The following is a 17,961-nucleotide window of genomic DNA, read 5'->3' on the forward strand; positions in this document are numbered from 1 at the left end:
CTCTCTCTCTCTCTCTCTCTCTTCGATTACTTACAAGAAAAAAAGAGAGCAAGAATAATTTAAAATACTGCATATATTTGTCAGGCTGCAACGAACGATTATATTAAAAATATATTTTTGTCTAGCTAGTGTTCTCAACAACGTGGCTGTTTAAAAAATGTGGGCAGTTTTAATATTTTACTGATGAAGGCCAATTACATGTCATTCTATAAAGAAATATCTTTCATCTGAAGTTTCCAAAAAATTGGGATGGGTAAAAATGTTCTTAATTTTCTTTGAAATATTTGCTGACCGATAGTCAACATCGAGATTAAAAATGTATTATAAAAAAAAAAAAAAAATTACTTATTAAATATGTAAACATTTAATTTGTAGATTTGACTAAAAAACCCTGGGACCTGACAGTTAAGGAAAGTAAATTGGCCAGACTGTTAAAGCTGTGTTATTAATGTAAAGTTGTGTACATAATAAATGAAGATTCAGGGTTTTATCTTGTGTGATAAATACATAATGGCAATAAATGACTTGTGTGTTCTTTGGTTTGACGGAAAATCAGATAACTTACCGTTAATTAAAATTAATTAAAATAAATTTATTTAAATAAAATACCCCTTATCTGAACTTCTCGGGTCACGGGGAGCCTGTGCCTATCTCAGGCGTCATCAGGCATCAAGGCAGGATACACCCTGGACGGAGTGCCAACCCATTGCAGGGCACACACACACACTCTCATTCACTCACGCAATCACACTACGGACAATTTTCCAGAGATGCTAATCAACCTACCATTCATGTCTTTGGACCGAGGTAGAAACTGGAGTACCTGGAGGAAACCCCCGAGGCACAGGGAGAACATGCAAACTCCACACACACAAGGCGGAGGCGGGAATCGAACCCCCAACCCTGCAGGTGTGAGGCGAACGTGCTAACCACTAAGCCACCGTGCCTCGAGGGGAAACATATTTGCTGTTAATCATAAGTGTTGTGTAGTAACACAGTACAGTAAACTACTGTTTAGAAGAGTCTGACCTTTTTCAGCGTATAGTTTGTAGCTTATAAATCACCTTGACATTATTCATTCTTTAATTCATCTCCTTTCACCACCAAAATACAGTAAGGTCCTTTAATATTCAGACATTTACAAAGTTATTATGATATTATATCTACCACAGAATATTATAAGTGAAATTAAGTAATGAATATGATTTTAATTTGAAAGTTTTTCTAATCGTTGAGCACTTTTTCTTTTAGTATTACCTTCACATCGAGTCATTCTCGAATGAACAGCGGGACACAATGTGTCCAACCTGCCTTGTGTCTGAAATCCAGGCTGGTGGAGGTGAGGTAATAGAGTAAGTTTTCATAGCACTCTTTGGAGCTGCTAATACCAATAAATCATCACTTAAACGTTCCAGTCTATAGAGTCTTGTTGCTGTAAATGTGCATCCCTTCATGACCACAATTTATCATCTTCTAATGGCTACATTAAGCATGATAAAATGTTCTTTCCAGTGACTGCATCTAAATCTGAATCCATCCCCATTTGGGATGTGGTATAAGATTCACAGTATGAAAGATGTGATATGAGGAATTGTGTGATGCAAACATATCAGTATGGACCAGAATATCAAAGAAATTCTTCCAAAATCTTATGGAATTCTTTTATGTCATTTATTCTTGCAGAATTAAGGTTGATTTGTGAGCAGAGAGAGGCTCTAACCAGAATAAATATAGCGTTCCTAAAAAACTGTTCAACTGTTCTCTGTATGGAGTTTCCTCCCCAGGACAAAGACATGCATTGTAGGTTGAATCTCTAAAGTGTCTGTAGGTTGTGAGTGCGTGTATGATTGTGCACTGTTATATACAGAGTACCCTGCTTTTGTCCCCAGAGACTCCTGGGCACTGAAAAGTAGGATAAGTGCTGTAAAGAATGGATGGATGGATGGATGGATGGATGGATGGATGGATGGATGGATGGATGGATGGATGGATGGATGGATGGATGGAATCAGCTTCAATACACTGAGAGAGATATACCTTAAATAAGACCTTTCTTAATGTTCAACTATTTATGGACCCGACTATAGCTAAAATATTGGTATTGTTCTTCTGACGAATGTGTTTAGCATCAATGTCCTTAAAAACAAACTCTGCATTAGTAGTGCATTAAGATTAATAGCAATTAATCAATAAATTGATATTTCAATTGATCAATTTCAATTCAATTTCAATTCTGCCATTATGAATTATATACAGAAACATATGCTTGCAATAGTTACTTAAAAAAACGTACAAATAAACAACAACAACTAAAACAACAACAAAAATATGTGTGGACCCACATTACTACTTTGTCATTTCTGGAGTAATGTGAATAAAAAAAGAATGTGTTCAGTGCTACTAGTCATTGTTAATATCCACCCCATACATGTCTTTACCCTAAAATGGTCCTGTGTAGCTTCCCCTCCAGTTGTTTCAGAACATACTTCCTCTGCTGAACACCTTCAACTTGGTCAAGAAGTGAAAGTAAACAAAAGTTAGGCATGAGAGCAGGTTCTTCATGATGTAGAGTATCGGAGTCACGTAACCAAAGATATTCACCAGACAGAGCCGTAAAACCAGGAAGGGTAGCTCCTGTGTTACCGCTCCTAAACAAGTCAGCAATGGACTTTTAGGAGTTACAACCACACGCAGAATGGAGAAAAAGCTTAGGATGTATATAGGAAAGACCCAGTTTGAGTTGTAGACATCCTGAACCCCAGCCACTCTTATCATCTCCACTGTGTCCAGCCAGAAAATAAATGTCTCCAGGAAGAGCTCATGGCGAGGGTCTCGAAAACAGATGAAACGGAAAAAGCCTGAATCAGAGTGGGAGGAGTACAAATAGGCCATACTGGAAGACCGTGAGATGCTATCCGTATCTACCCAGCGTCCTGATGGTGATGTACTCATGACCTCTGACCTCAGTGGTGAGCCATTTGCAGCTCTGTTACTTTGCAGGTGCGATGACACAGTGGACACCTGCTCCAGGTGAGTCAGAACAGGACCAGGAGCCTCAAGGTACAGATTACCTGCTTCATAAAACAAAACCATTTAATTAAAACCATTTAATAGTCATTTAATAAATAATTTAGTAAATAATTAGCAATTCTGAATCCAAGCATTTATCCAATCATTCAGTCACGTATAAAATCATGTAGGTACAGATCACTTGCTTTAGTGAATATTCACTTTAAACATCAACAAAAGTTTGGGCACCCTGCAGAGTTTATAGCATGCACCACCCCCTTCAGGTGGTCACAGGTTCACATAAATTGGACATTAAAGACAGAAGAAGAAAAATAAATCATTGCTGGATCTTATACTTACTGTATAACCTTTATATATTTGTCTACAATTGAAGTATTTGAAGACTAGTATATTGCTAAAGTAGAAATATAGCATTTTATTTATTTCAGATCAAATTATTTTAGTAAGCCATACCTTTTCCTGTCAGGCGGTATGGACGAACTCTCTCTATAATGTCCATGCAGATGAGGGCAAAGAGCACCAGTGAGACAGGAAGCTCACTAAAGTGGTCATATAAAATTTCGTTGTCCAACTGAACCTGCCAAGACGTAAAGAAGGAGTCAGTAAAAGTGCTGCTGGACACTACCTCTGAGAAAGGTAGCTTATAAAAATAAAAATAAAAAACAACTTATATATACTTATATAGAAAAATAACTTATATATTCAACAGAATGTAATTACATAAATACTAACTAAATAATAAATAAATAAATCTACCTATTGTACTGAACGATATAAGGTCAATTTCATCAAGGAAGTTATCGTCAGCCTCATGGTCATAACCCTAAACAATTCCAATCAATGTTTTCTGTTGGTTGTAATAGAAAACCATTGACATTCCACATGTACAATTCAAGTTAATGATAAAACAGTTGGTTTTAGTGTGGCTTACTGAATAACGCACACAAGATCATTTTCTTTTCTTTTCTTTAAGTCCTTCATACATTTGCCTCAGATTATTGTGAACATAGTGAATGGTTTATGAACATTAAAACTATAGTCACCAAATCTCAACCCAATGACTAAACTCTAGTATAGAACTACAGATATAGATTTTCTTACTATTATCTGTAGAAGGCCAGAGAGTTTATAAGATTGATTTGTAATTGAGTTTAGGGCTAATTGTTTTATTAGCCACATTACTCTAAGCTGCAGAATACCTGTGTTGAATTATTACCCACATTTACATAACCTATAAAAAAAAAAAACTTACTGAAAGAATCCAACTGAAAATTTGTTTCACTTGAACAGTTCCATCAAGAGGTGGGTCAGATTTTGTAATCTGCTAATGACAAAATGTTACAAAGAATGCTAAGTGGCCTACCTTCGAGCTGGCAATAAGAATGGCAAAACACGGTAGCGTGCAGAGAAGTGTGTGAGCGAGAGTCACAGGTCTCCTGTGAAAGCACACAGATTAACCAGCTGTTAGCATGGACAGTGTAGTCAAGATACACAGCTAATGTTATTGGTATTTAAATAATGTTATTACTGTATGCAGTTTGTACTGGTTATAAGTATAGGCTAAAAACACAAGATTATAACCTATATTTTATGTTTTGTTCAGGACATTACTTCATGTGCATTTGCAATTTTCAAAATGATAATTATCAGTGTATTAGGGATTCATGGTGGTAAAGTGAGTAGCATTAAATACCTTACAGCTCCAGTGCCTCTGGGCAACGCTACCTTACCTTAATTTAACTACAGTATTAAAGTTGAAGTGTGAATAAGTGTGTGCATTGTGCTATGCAATGGACTGGCATCTCATCCAGGGTGTATCACAGGACTGGCCCTGGATTCACTGTGACCCTAACCAAACTGATTAATGAAGATGGATGCAGGAAGGATTGGAGAAAAAATTGGTAAGATGAAGGTCATTTTGTCCATGTCACACACAGACAAGCTATCAAGAGGATCTCTAAGCATGCAAAAAGATCTTGTGTATTTCTACTGAAATTGTTTGATGAAGTTAAGGTAGTGAATAGAATATAAGGGGTGATGGTAACTGAGAGGTCATTATATACAAAGGCAACACACACTTACCAGTTAGTAACGTCTTTAAACAACCCCCTGGACTTCAGGATAAAAAACTTCAGTGGCGCCCAAACAAGCAGAGACACAGTGGTCACATAGGCTATGGAAGCTGCTACCACCAACCAGTAAACAGTAGTGTCGTTGCATTTCACAGACATCATAAGCGATGCAAATCGCTCTAGAACTACAAGCACAGGCACACACAGACATGCAAACTCCAACAGCTCATACAGGATAAGCTTGATTGTCCTTCCAGAAAACATTCTGACTCGTGTCTGCGTGAAAATGGTCCAGGAGTTACCAGTCAAAATGAGAGCTGAGTCAGATGCATCCACTACCCCCACTGACACACACTTGTTCACACATAACTAACTGACTGCTGCTATGGACTCTGAACTTTCAGTCCTATTCATTTTTATTGGTATAACGATGAAGAAGTCATGCTTCTCTTTTTATTAAGGTCACAAAAAAAAATTCACTCAAGTAGCTATAAACTATACTTTGTGTATTTTTGATTTTGTAAGCAGAAATTGCAGAGAGGTGATGGATACGTAATGTGTGCTTGTACATGTGCTCATTTATGCAATTATCCAATACTGAGACATCAAAACAGTGTATAAACTAATAGAGATCCAGATCAAGATCTTCAGTTTATTTTCAATTCCAACATCACAATGTGATGCAACTGACATAGACTTTGGCATGGTTGTTGGTGCCAGACTGAGTGGTTTGAGTATTTCATTAACCGGTGGTCTCCTAGGATTTTCACACACAACACAAAAAAATAAAAAAAATTTAAAAAATAAGTGCCAATTTTGTGGCCAAAACCATTTCCTTGATCAGAGATTACAGAGGAGAATGACTAGTCTGGGTTATGGTTTATATATTATATTGCTGCCACACAGCTGTCCGTTGGGATAGTTGCATGATTTTGCTATTCCATAAAAACGTGTGTGTGTGGTTGGGTGGGGTGGGGGGCATTTAAAACAGATGCATTTAAAAAACCAACTAATAAAACTGGCCTGGACAAAAATATTGGTAAATTAGATTGAAAATGATTTGACCATATGGACATGTTACTCTAAAGTGTGTTCAACAATTTTGTTCACATGTGCATATAAACCTAACAGCTATAGCATTAAAACCACTGACAGGTGACATGAATGTAGATGATGATCTAATTACAGTGGCACATGTTGAGAAGTTGGATATTTAAGGCAGAAAATGAAGTCTTAAGTTCTTAAAATTGATGTGCACCAACAATGCCACCGCAGTGAAAGTGGCATAGAGAAAAGTTCACACCTTTTCTTTTCTGATGGATGTTTGCTGTGAACATTAACTGAAGCTCCTGACCCGAATATGACCGATTTATTTTTGTACTGCAATGCTGCCACGGGATTGGCTGGATGGTCGTACAAGGTATTCCTAATAAACTGGACAATAAGTGTAAACACTATTGACATCTAAATGGAAATCATTTTTAGTAATAAATACATTAGTATTTTGTTCACCATATACTGTAAATATGTATATAAATACAGTATAGTCATTTTAAATGTACTCTATATTTTCAAGTTATAATTTAAGCCAGTCTAAAGAACTGAAGCTAAGATAATTTTACACCCAAACTCTACCGTGATCATTTCATGTTTCCCTTTTTGTCATTGTAATAAATCAAAAAACACTTCACACAACAATGTACATTTGGGCTAATTTTATTGTGAATACTAATCATTCAGATGATTAAAATAGTATCATAAACAACTACGTATACTTAACAGAACTGATACACCAAGAATCTTTAAAACATGAAAACGGTCATTCTCCCTGTGAATAAAGTTTATATCGGGATCACAGCTGTGTGTTAAAGGCAGGAGACCACGTTGGAACTGGCTCATTGTCCCCAGGTCAAGATCTTTGTAGCGTCTCTTTAATATTTAGATACCCCCCTACGCGGATGATACCAGGGTATAAACGATATGACCCCTGTTCCAAATTACACATCCTAATCAAGTCACTTTTAGCCTCCGGCATATCCCAAAATGATTCAAAATGTAGTGACCGAAGGGTGGACCACACTCGTGGTGTAGATACATCATACACAACGGTTCCTCGCCGTGTTGGAATCAAACGTGAAAATGTACACAATTTTAGTGTTGAAATTCCCAGTGCGTAAAGGTTTCGATTTTCCAGTTAGCCGCTTTATTCCTTCTGCGGTTAAAAATGTTTTACAACTTAAAAGCGAGCTGAAACTCGAGACTGTGAGTTTAAATCATAAAAGTGCATAACATCGTCGAGTAATATTACTACATGCCTTTCACTGTGCTCTTTCGACAGAAGGAGCAGCTGCTGTAACACAGGTTCTCATATATACACATCTACATTTTTAAAGCAGAATATCATCCTTCTCATATCAAAGTACAGTGCATTTTAAAAACGACGGTCAAAATAAATAAAGACGTACTACAATTAAGAATCGATTGAACACTGTTAATTGCTTCAAAAGAAATGCTTCAAGATCATAGGACAAGATGGACTGCGCCATCCTGTTGAGAACTGCAGGGACTTCTGGATGAACTACACCACTCTGTTAAGGACCATGCTGGTGCTGTGCTACATGGCCCCGTGGAAGAGGTGGACTGGATGCAATACTTTCTAAAAATGAAAGACGCGTGTGTGCCGACTGACCTCCACACACACATAGGGAAATGAAAACCTCTCCTGTTAAACAAATAGCAACAAAAACCTGTAGCAACAAACACCTGTGACTCATAGAAGGGAAAATTATGTACATGTGCATGCTCAGGTTTCCCAGAACTAGTATTTAGTCTCTAGTAGGCATTAAGGTGGCACCGACTTGTCAAATAACTTAAGAGTGTCAGAATGTGAGAGAGATAGATAGTAAAATGATAACAGACGGAGGAGGACAGATGTGGAGCGAATGTGAACTTACAGAGACATTGAGACAAATATGGTGGGATGGAGATAGCGAGGTAGAGAAATAAAAAAAAGAAAGACGGAGATATGATAGAGATATATAAGAATGAGAGAAATAGCATTCAGGATAGAAAGATTTTATTATATATAGATATATAGATAGATAGATAGATAGATAGATAGATATATATATATATATAATATTAATATAGAGAGAGAGAGAGAGAGAGAGAGAGAGAGAGAGAGAGAGAGAGAGAGAGAGAGAGAGAGAATGACGGATAGGGAGTGAAATCTGAAGCTTGAGAGACATGAGAGTGTGAGACTGGTAGTGAAAGTGTTATATTTCATGACAGAGAGATCTATACAGACGCTCCCCAAAGTATCTACAGGGGAAATTACACTTTTTTGTCCCTTCCCAAAATATCTCACTTTAATTTTTCTAATTCCCTTGACAAACAAATTATGGCGGGATGATGCAAGTTAGCTACGGACTTGAACAGGAAACCAGGCAAGCACATCACACATCACGCTGTTGTCAAATCATATTATTTTCCCCTATGTATGGACACTCGGGATGGGAGGGAGGGACTGACTTCTGTCTTTGTTCAAACTGCATAATGTAAGCAGTCAGAAGTAAATCAATAATGGGTGTCTTTTTACTTGGTCAGACTGAGTGTTTCTGTGGATGTGAGTGCATTAATGAGACAGAGTAGTGTATATGGACATGTGCAATGACCGATCTAAGAGCGTGGATAAGTCTGTACCGTGCCCTGTAGCCATGTTGTTTTAGTGTTAGCTCGAACCTCTTTGTTCATGACAAGGGTGTGTATGTATATTGGAGAAGAGAAACATGTATGTGGGTCCTATAAGAGGGCTTTTTCAGGGTAAGGCCTCTGTTGAGGGTCTGTGGGATTGTTGCAGCTGTAACTGGGAGTTTGGTTCAGGCCTGCCTGTCCACCGGCGGCGTTCTGGTATGCCTGCTGCACTTCAGTAGGAGCCATGCTGCCTGCAGAAGTGCTGTACACAGGCGCCTGGCCTATGTACATGTGCACGTCACTGGTAAAAGAAACACACACATTGAATGCTTTTCAGTAAAAGGGATTACATTGAATATGAAACTAACATTGCAGTAGGTTTCTTTTCCCCTTAATGTGTGTGTGTGTGTGTGTGTGTGTGTGTGTGTGTGTGTGTGTGTGTGTGTGTGTGTGTGTGTGTGTGTGTGTGTGTGTGTGTGTGTGGAAGGGGGGGGTGTCCCAATCTAAAACAAAACAAAACAAAAAAAACAATACACTAACAGAGACAGAAAAAAAAACTCCACACAACATGAGTGTATTTCTTCTGTCTTATTAAGTTAATTTGAAAAAACTTCTTTAACAAAATGCAAATGTAATTAGAAATGGAAAAATTCAAAATTTGAAAGAAAAAAAAAAGATAATCGTTAGAAAAAAATAATAAACATCAGGATTTCAATCATCACACTAAACCTGTTGTTTATTATTGCCTATAACAGCATGTCAGGTGTGTTTTACTCCATACTTATTATTTGTTAAAGATTGTATGACATGTTTCTTACCTTAGGATTTCCAGCACTTACTTGACAAACTGATAGCTTATTTGTTAGTACAGAAATCACAATTTATTTACTTAGCCATGAGGCAGTCAAGCTGAGTGGGAAAAAATCTAGCATAAGCAGGGACACGTTTTAATTCAGAGTATGACGGATGTTCGTCTCAAGCCTTGACGATAATAGTTACGTATTGATATATTGGCAATGATCAGTTCTTTACCTGGGTGCTTGTTGTCCTGGTAAAGGAGCAGGCACCTGGTTCATGGCAGGAATCTGCTCCACTGGAACACTGTAACCCTGCACCCCTGTCGCAGCCACTGCATACTGTCCTGGAGCTGTCTGCCCCTGATACACCTGTAGACACACAGCATTACTCAAACACGGGGCATCGCCGATTGCACCGAGATGAACTCCTTTTCTGAGTAAAGCCCAAAATCGGGGAGTAAATATTTAAGCGTCTGTGATGAATCACCCAAACAACGATGATCGATGTACCGGCTTTATTTTCAACCTTGTAAAATTAACCTGAGGTTGTTACTCACCTGCTGTGAGGTGCCAGGCTGCTGCAAGTAGTACTGCTGGCTCTGCAGTTTGGCATACATGGCATACACGGGGTCGTCATTCATCAGCTTGGCATACAATGAGAGAGCCTCCATCACCTTCACATTAAGGTCAGACAGCTCTGAGTGTTTCCTAAAAAGGCACCAGGAAGAACATGACGGTTGTCATGAAAAAGTAAGATTTTTAACTCTGATAAAATTTTAAAAATCTGTTTTATTTAAAACAAAAAAGTAAAAAAAAAACTTCTCTCGATACCTGTCAATTTCTTCCAGTTTTTGATCAATGAGTGGACCCATTTGGTTGCAGGCAGCTAAATAGAAACCGGAAAAAACATTAAACGCATAGATCCAAATAAAAAATATACAGCAAGCATAGCCAAGACCACCCTTGTGCTGTCTCCCATGCCCTACCTTCCAGCTGCAGCAGCTCGCAGGCGTCTAACTCGTTATCTGTCGGATCTGCACTCTGGATCATTTGGAGCAACTGGTCCATTTTCTCCTGTGTGCATTACAGCATTGTAAATTTACTTCCACATGGATGGTCCAATTGAGCTACCATTAATGACAGCAGGAACCTTTTATTGAGTTTATACAGCTACTGATCGAGCCCAATCTATTTATAAGACATACACAGGAACTAAAACACCAAATTAGTGCATACATCATTGATTTGTGCAGCCCAAATTAGCACTGTGCATTATATTGCGTAAAACCCGTTCCCTATAGGAAGAACCCTCACCTCGTCTATGTAGACAGGCTCAGGCTCCGGTTCGATGGTCTCTACCTGAACGTCCTCGCTGAACTGAACGGTCTTTTTCTCCGTTTTCACTAAGCAGAGTTACAAAGACATGTGTATGAAATCAGCTCCGGAAGTATATAACACCTTGTAAGGAAATCGTCAAAAAGAAGCGCAAAGATACAGTGGGAGAAAATCAAAGTGATCAAATGAAGAAATGGGTGAAACAAATACACACATGCTGGTGACAACAGACAAAATCCAACAAAGAAAATTGACTTGACTCACTCATCTCTGGCTCTGCTGTAAGGTCTGCTGTGACAAAGTTGGATGGAAAAAGGCCGACGCCTTGATATGTCTCGCCTTTCCACCAGTTGGGGTCACTAGAATGAATGAATGAATGAATAAATAAATAAATAAATAAATAAATAAATAAATAAAAAGAAAAAGATCAAACCATATGTGCATTCCCTACTGACATTAAGCAGTACTTGTCAAGCATGCAGAGATTCACTGAAAAGCCAGATAAAGTTTCTATTCAAGCACAGTTCAAAGTTAAAGGGCCACCTGTCATCTAAGATGGTAATGATCTCTCCAGATTTGAAGGTCAGCTCATTGTCCTCTGCTGCCTCGAAATCGTAAATAGCCCGGACTTTCCTTCCCTCGGCTTTGTGGGAGGTGAGGAGGCTGCTGGTGCTCGGGTAAAGCCCAGACGTCTGGTTCTGCTGCCGCTGCTCTTTCAAGGACAACTCGATGGCTGGAGTAGGAGACAAAATCAAAGTCAAGGCTCTAGACTATTTCAAGTGTAGAGTGTGGTTGTGCATTGCACTGAAACAACCCCTTTATCTCATAGTTTGTGTTCTTTCCAAATGACTCATAGCCAACCCATGTGCACATGCTTTCACAGAACGTATGGACCGGGACGAAGAAAAAAAAAACACTCGATGTTCTTTTTTTTTACCATGAAAGACCTGCTCAGAGTCAGAATACTGAACGACTGCACCTCTAATGACCCCTCTGTCAAGCTCCTGAAGTTTGCAGACGACACCACACTGTTCGGCCTCATCCAGGACGGTGACGAGTCTGCTTACAGACTGGAGGTTGAACGGATGGCTGTCTGGTGCAGTCTCAACAACCTGGAGCTGAACACACTCAAGACAGTGGAGATGATCATGGTCAGGAGAAACCCCCCTGCTCTCCCCCCACTCACTATCATGGACAGCATTGTTACAGCAGTGGAGTCATTCAGACTCCTGGGAACCACAATCTCCCAGGACCTGAAATGGGACATTCACATAGACTCCATTGTGAAAAAGGCCCAGCAGAGGTTGTACTTCCTTCTCCAGCTGAGGAAGTTCAACCTGCCACAGGATCTGCTGAAACAGTTCTACACTACCATCATTGAATCCATCCTCTGCACCTCAGTAACTGTTTGGTTCAGCTCAGCCACCCAAACCGACCTCAGAAGACTACAGAGGGTAGTCCGGACTGCTGAGCGAACCATTGGCACAACTCTCCCCATTCTTCGAGAGCTGTACTTCTCCAGAGTGAGCAAAAGGGCAAAGTCAATCACTCTGGACCCCTCACATCCAGCACACTCACTCTTTGAACTGTTGCCATCTGGTCGATGCTACAGAGCCCTGAGCACCAGAACGACCAGACATAGGAACAGTTTCTTCCCTCTGGCAATCCATCTGATGAACACAAAGGCAGGGTCTCCGATTTTTGAAAGCCAATGTCGACATTTGGCCGCATATCAACAAGCCCCGCCCCTTTCTGCTCATTGGCTACACGTTTGTTTTGATTTTTGTTTATTATCGGCCCGACTCAGTTTTCTGAAGCATTTCTCAAAAATCGAAGACCCTGTCTTTAACATACACGGAGCACACGCTATTTACTTAAAACATATACTATGTATATTTCAGTTGGACATTTCACACTTGTACATTTGTACATACAAATTGCCCATATTGTATGTGCCATTCTGCTACACTGTGAACTTTCCTCGCATGTGAAAACATACCTGCAATAAAGCTCTTTCTGATTCTGAATGGAACAATGCTGGTTTATCACAAAGACTGAATTATAAGAAAACATCTACAAGCAAATCGATTCTGTATTTAATTTTGTTGCACATTGTCTCAGTCCATGCTCGTTTGTGCACTTTTTATTTCTTGCTATATTAAATATACTACATTCCATGGAGATATCAGTCTGGCCTTTTTTTTTTTTTGCCCGAGAACGTAAAGAATAGAATAAAATATGAGGTGACTACAGAAGTGCTGTCTGAGAGGTGCACCTTTGGCCAGGTCCTCTTCCTCTTTCTTGGTGGTGGATGTTGCTGGATCTTTGGCCACTAAAGCAGGACTGGCTTTAGCTTGCTCTGCTGCCTGCAAAACACAAGAGCACACCAGTTATTTACCAAGTTACACATTCCTAACCTTTAAAATTACAGTTTAGATACTTGTCCAACAATTTCATGTTTTTTGGAGTGAGGGAGGTACGGCAGGAGGAATGAAAAGATGGATAGATGAACAGATAATTCCCAACCACCAGCCAAGTCTCTTGTCACATCGCAGCTATCAACAGGGAAGGGTAATGGCTAGCTACATCTTTTTAAGCTGCTCTTCATGCCTTTTCACAAGGGAGCTTGGAGTACAACTAGCAGTTGGGTCATTCTAAACATCGTTGTGCTTCTGCTTGGCTTATTACTACTAGCCATTGTTTACGGAAATCATGGAACAACTGCAGGCGAGGAAAATGTAGACGTCGTTAATGTACCAACCTGGGAGCCGACAGCAGGAAAGGTGACACCCTGCTCTCTCAGGTTCTTGATCATAGCCGATATTAGACTGAGCTGGGGGTCATTTCGGAAGTCCTCAGCCCATTCCACCATGAGGGCCTTGAGCTTCTCACATACTTTTGGGTGGCCCTAATTAAAACAACAACAACTTCTCAGTCTCAGTGTTGTCTAAACGAATGGAAGTACCATACTCTCATACGCCAGTGAACATACCTTGTTTAAGACGTTGCTAACCTCACTAGCAAACTCTCGCGAGCACACCTCCAAATGGAAGATTTTCCCACAGTTTGACACACAAGCCCCTAACAACTGTACAGGAGGGAAAAAAAAGGATGTTCACTAGGAAAAGTGCAGGCAAACAGCATACCGTCCCCTCCAAAAGTATTGGAACAGCAAGGCCAATGTGTTTGTTTTTGCTTTACATAAGACATTTGGGTTTGAGCACAACAAATGACTATGACATGAAAGGGACAGATCAGAAATCCAGCTTTCATTTCATGATATTAATAACCTAAAAATTTTCAAAGTTTTTTTTTTTTTAACATGTTAAGATTTCTATATTTGATTACCCATCCCTTGCTTGCAATAACTGCATGAAGCTGCATCCCAGCTGGTAGAGAATTGTACTGGCTATAGTTCTATTGAATATTCTGAATAACTGCCATTCTGAATAACTTTCTCTCTTTTCTCAGCTTCAAAATTCTTTTCTTCCATAGAAAGTCTTCGCATGTCGAACCCCATCAACAAACCAATAGCATACATCCAGAGCTATGAAACTGGAACTCTGATCTATTCTCTCATATTTCGTATCTCAAATCCAAATGTCTTCATGGTATAACAAAAACGAAAAAGGTCAGAAAAACCAAAACCACTACAGAAGAATTGAAAGAGAGACTTAATGATGAACAAACTTACTGTCAGAGCCTGCATGGCTACATGAGGATCCTTGTGGTTGACTCGCCTCATAATGGATCGAAGGCATTCTTTAGGTCTATAAAATGCATGAAACTAACCATCAACGCTTATTCGCTCTGATATAGTGTACAGAGACGCTCAATCTGCCAGAAGATGAATAGAATTTAGGACGAAACAGGAGGCTGATGTGACTCACCCGGTGCGTGACTGTCCTATCTTATCGCATATGTCCAGTATGAGGCCCCAGTCCTCAGCAGTGTTCATCTCACTGGTTGCTTTCTCTACAAGGCAATATATATTTAAAAAATACTTGGAAGCTTTCAGTGCTTATGACTGACTGTTAAAGTCAATCATTAATACTAACTTATTATTATAGACATAAAATTAATATATACCCAAAACTGCTTGTTTGCGTCATGGCTTTCAGGCCTCATTATATATTTATGTCATACAGTTCAGTCTTTACTGTATTAAAAACCATATGATGAAACTTTTTTTAAATAATATACAGTATCATTTTGTCGGTACATTTGCTTATTATCCCTGGGAACTTAAAATCTTTCCATATATGCTATATACACACACTTCCTCCATAAATATTAACCTTCATAAAAGTCATCAATCATATGACACATATGGGGAAAAGAAAATTACAGTCAATGTTTACAGCATGGGACCGTGGGAAATAAAAATTGACATCATATGTATTAGTGTTAGACAGGGATGTCTGACTCAAGGGGTAAAGTGCAGCACAGATTTTTCCGCTTGAACCCACCACGAAACCATCAGGAAGATCTTAAAAGCAGGCCAATCTCCAGACATCTGAAACTATCCCCAGACAGCCGATTGTGTGTTATATCTGCTCTTATTTTGACTTTTTTTTCCACCAAATATTTGCTGAATTTTCCAGGAATAAACATGAAAACCATAAAATTCCACAGTCCTTAGAAAAAACAAACAAAACACAAATACCCCTGTAACAAACACCACCATAACTACGGGTTTAATAATTAACCAGAAAGCAGAAAACTTTGTGCATCTTGTCATATGATCTATGACTCTACTAAATGGGTGCATATTTGATTGGTCAGATTAATCTGATTGATTTACTCTTTTATAACATTAAGGTTATAGTAACAGTTCATTCACAGGGATGTGTGAGAAATTAAAACACGTTTGTATAAAAAATAGAATTAACTTATTATCATATAACAGCCCGCCCTGCTGTGTTAACACTTTCCTTTCTAATTTCCCACTTTCACTTAACATGTTTTGATATGTAAATTAATCAAGACGACCTCATGAATATGCAAATGAGTTGGTGACCTCAGATTTGGTAGCACCGCCTTTTGACCTGATAGCGGTGCATCCAGAACAACACCAGCGGTCAGTATAAAGCCGGTTAGCTCCGTTAGCTAGCCGCTCCTTAGCTTCACAGTCCATTTGCAGTGTCACTGTAGCTCCCGAATAAAGCGTACAGACTCAAATAAACAGGCCTGGCGATGACAACATTTACTCCACCTTTTATCTAGTACTGAACCCGTGTTCTTACACCTTACACCCGTTGTGCTGATATTATGTGTGGACGTAAATACAGTGAAAATGACGTGCCATGCTAAGTGCTAAGAACAAGAAGCTAACTAGCTAATCGGCCAGAAACTCCTTAAAAACCCTACTGATATGAAACAAACAGATGTCTAAGGCAAAATGTAGCAGGACAGCTGCTAAGCTAACAACAATACAGCATCAGTTATCTGGCCTGTGTGTGTGTGTGTGTGTGTTAGCTCGCTAACAAGCTCCACGACATTTCTACAACTTACCAACATCTTGATCAAAAGGATTGGACGTGAAAAGAGGCATCGCCGGAATATAAACAGGAACAACAGCAAGGCAGGTCTGATCTCGGCCCTCTTCTTTTCTCCTCTCGGTCACTACTTAGCTATTTAATAAATGAACAGACATAATAATAATAATAACTGTAGCAGCTCGAACAGTTCAGTTCAGACAGTCACTCCTTCGCAGCTTTCAGATGGTGCATTATGGGTAAAAAAAAAAAAAGCACTGGTGACTGGGAAAGCCTTTGGAAAGCTGCACTGTTTTCCACCCGTATTACTACAAAAACCAACCTACTTTAGGTTTCTTGGCCAATCACATTGGTTAAATCGGCCGCGTCTGTACTGATAGACGCGACCTGTAGCCAATCACTAGTTAGTGGGCGGGATTTAAAGAATACGGGTGGTAAACAAAAGGAATACACAAATATGAAAGTGTTTACCATGTAATTTATGATTACTTTGTTTTCAATATACATCCTGTATCTATTTGGTTCATTTAACATATTTAGTATTTTTTTATTCCTTATAAATCCCCTTAAAATAAGAGTACAAGGGAAAATTCTCTAATCATATGATTTAATCACGTGCCAATGTAACTAGTGTTGCTTTTAAGACTGAGGTTGATAAACCAGTATATAAACCAGTATACTATACTTGAAATGGATGATGCTGTAATAGATGTAGTCACAACATTCACTTATGAAGCTCCAGTGTTCCAAGAGTGTGGAAACTATATTTTTCTTTAATATCTTAATCTTAGAATTAGAATCAGAATCAGAAAGAACTTTATTGCCAAGTATGATTGCACATACAAGGAATTTTGTTTTAGTGTCATATGCTTACAGTACACAGAGACAACAAGATGAGAATACAATAAAAAAATTAAATACAAAAAAACACACATATGTAAAAATAAATTAAAATAAATAAATTGTGGATGTCTAATAATTACACCTATATGCTATGTTGATTTTCCCAACACTATTGCCACAAGGTTAGAAGCACACAATTGTATAGAATGTCTTTGTATGCTGTAGAATTACAATTTCCCTTCACTGGAACTAAGCAACCAAACCTGTTACAGCATGATAATATTCAGATGCTCAAAGCAAGCTCCATTAAGACATAGTTTGCCCAGGCCGGAGTAGAAGAACTTGAATGGCCTGTAGAGAACCTTTTGGAATGAACTAGAATCCAGTGCCTGATCTGACTAATGCTTTGTGGTTGAATAAGCACAAATTCCCACAGCTACATAACAAAATCTAGTGGAATCTAGTTTCCCCCAAAAGAGCGTGTGATAACCATACGGTAATGTTTTGGATGAAGCGTCATCACGGAAATTAATCATGACAGTCCAAGGTAATACTAACTTCAACTGTAGTGTGGACCTTCAACCTTATCAGTGAATTCTATTTTACTATATGTCTGTTAAAGTGATGGTACTCATTCCCGAAACAGTTGACCATCATTCATCATTCACGTTTTTAACCAAGTTGGGGGAAAAT

General features: G+C 38.8%; 2 protein-coding genes across 3 annotated transcripts in view; both read right to left on the bottom strand.

Moving 5' to 3' along the window:
- Positions 1-948: 948 nt before the first annotated feature.
- Positions 949-5,484, bottom strand: tmem236 (transmembrane protein 236). Of its 2 annotated transcripts, none has more exons than XM_047803918.1 (4): positions 5,113-5,484; positions 4,394-4,466; positions 3,484-3,607; positions 949-3,071 (listed from the first exon to the last, which is right to left on the bottom strand). In XM_047803918.1, exons 1-4 carry the CDS (start codon positions 5,364-5,366, stop codon positions 2,476-2,478), a joined length of 1,047 nt encoding a protein of 348 aa, XP_047659874.1. In that variant the 5' UTR covers positions 5,367-5,484; the 3' UTR covers positions 949-2,475. The 2 variants fall into 2 exon arrangements, with proteins under 2 accessions (XP_047659874.1, XP_027024929.2); XM_027169128.2 differs by having other exon boundaries at positions 950-3,074.
- Positions 5,485-6,802: 1,318 nt separating this feature from the next.
- Positions 6,803-17,961, bottom strand: part of LOC113657611 (signal transducing adaptor molecule (SH3 domain and ITAM motif) 1) — a 42,291-nt gene continuing 31,132 nt past the window's right edge. Inside the window, exons 10-23 of the mRNA XM_027169535.2 lie at positions 16,442-16,542; positions 14,818-14,902; positions 14,622-14,697; positions 13,920-14,015; positions 13,689-13,835; positions 13,203-13,293; positions 11,471-11,660; positions 11,192-11,286; positions 10,907-10,995; positions 10,579-10,666; positions 10,424-10,478; positions 10,150-10,300; positions 9,828-9,961; positions 6,803-9,096 (exon numbers count right to left, since the gene is read on the bottom strand). Of these exons, the coding sequence (XP_027025336.2) occupies positions 8,904-9,096; positions 9,828-9,961; positions 10,150-10,300; positions 10,424-10,478; positions 10,579-10,666; positions 10,907-10,995; positions 11,192-11,286; positions 11,471-11,660; positions 13,203-13,293; positions 13,689-13,835; positions 13,920-14,015; positions 14,622-14,697; positions 14,818-14,902; positions 16,442-16,542 (1,591 nt within the window). The 3' untranslated portion in view covers positions 6,803-8,903. The remainder of the gene's footprint in view (positions 9,097-9,827; positions 9,962-10,149; positions 10,301-10,423; positions 10,479-10,578; positions 10,667-10,906; positions 10,996-11,191; positions 11,287-11,470; positions 11,661-13,202; positions 13,294-13,688; positions 13,836-13,919; positions 14,016-14,621; positions 14,698-14,817; positions 14,903-16,441; positions 16,543-17,961) is intronic.

The sequence above is a fragment of the Tachysurus fulvidraco genome, chromosome 1, assembly GCF_022655615.1.
Source record: "Tachysurus fulvidraco isolate hzauxx_2018 chromosome 1, HZAU_PFXX_2.0, whole genome shotgun sequence".
Lineage (NCBI taxonomy): Eukaryota > Metazoa > Chordata > Actinopteri > Siluriformes > Bagridae > Tachysurus > Tachysurus fulvidraco.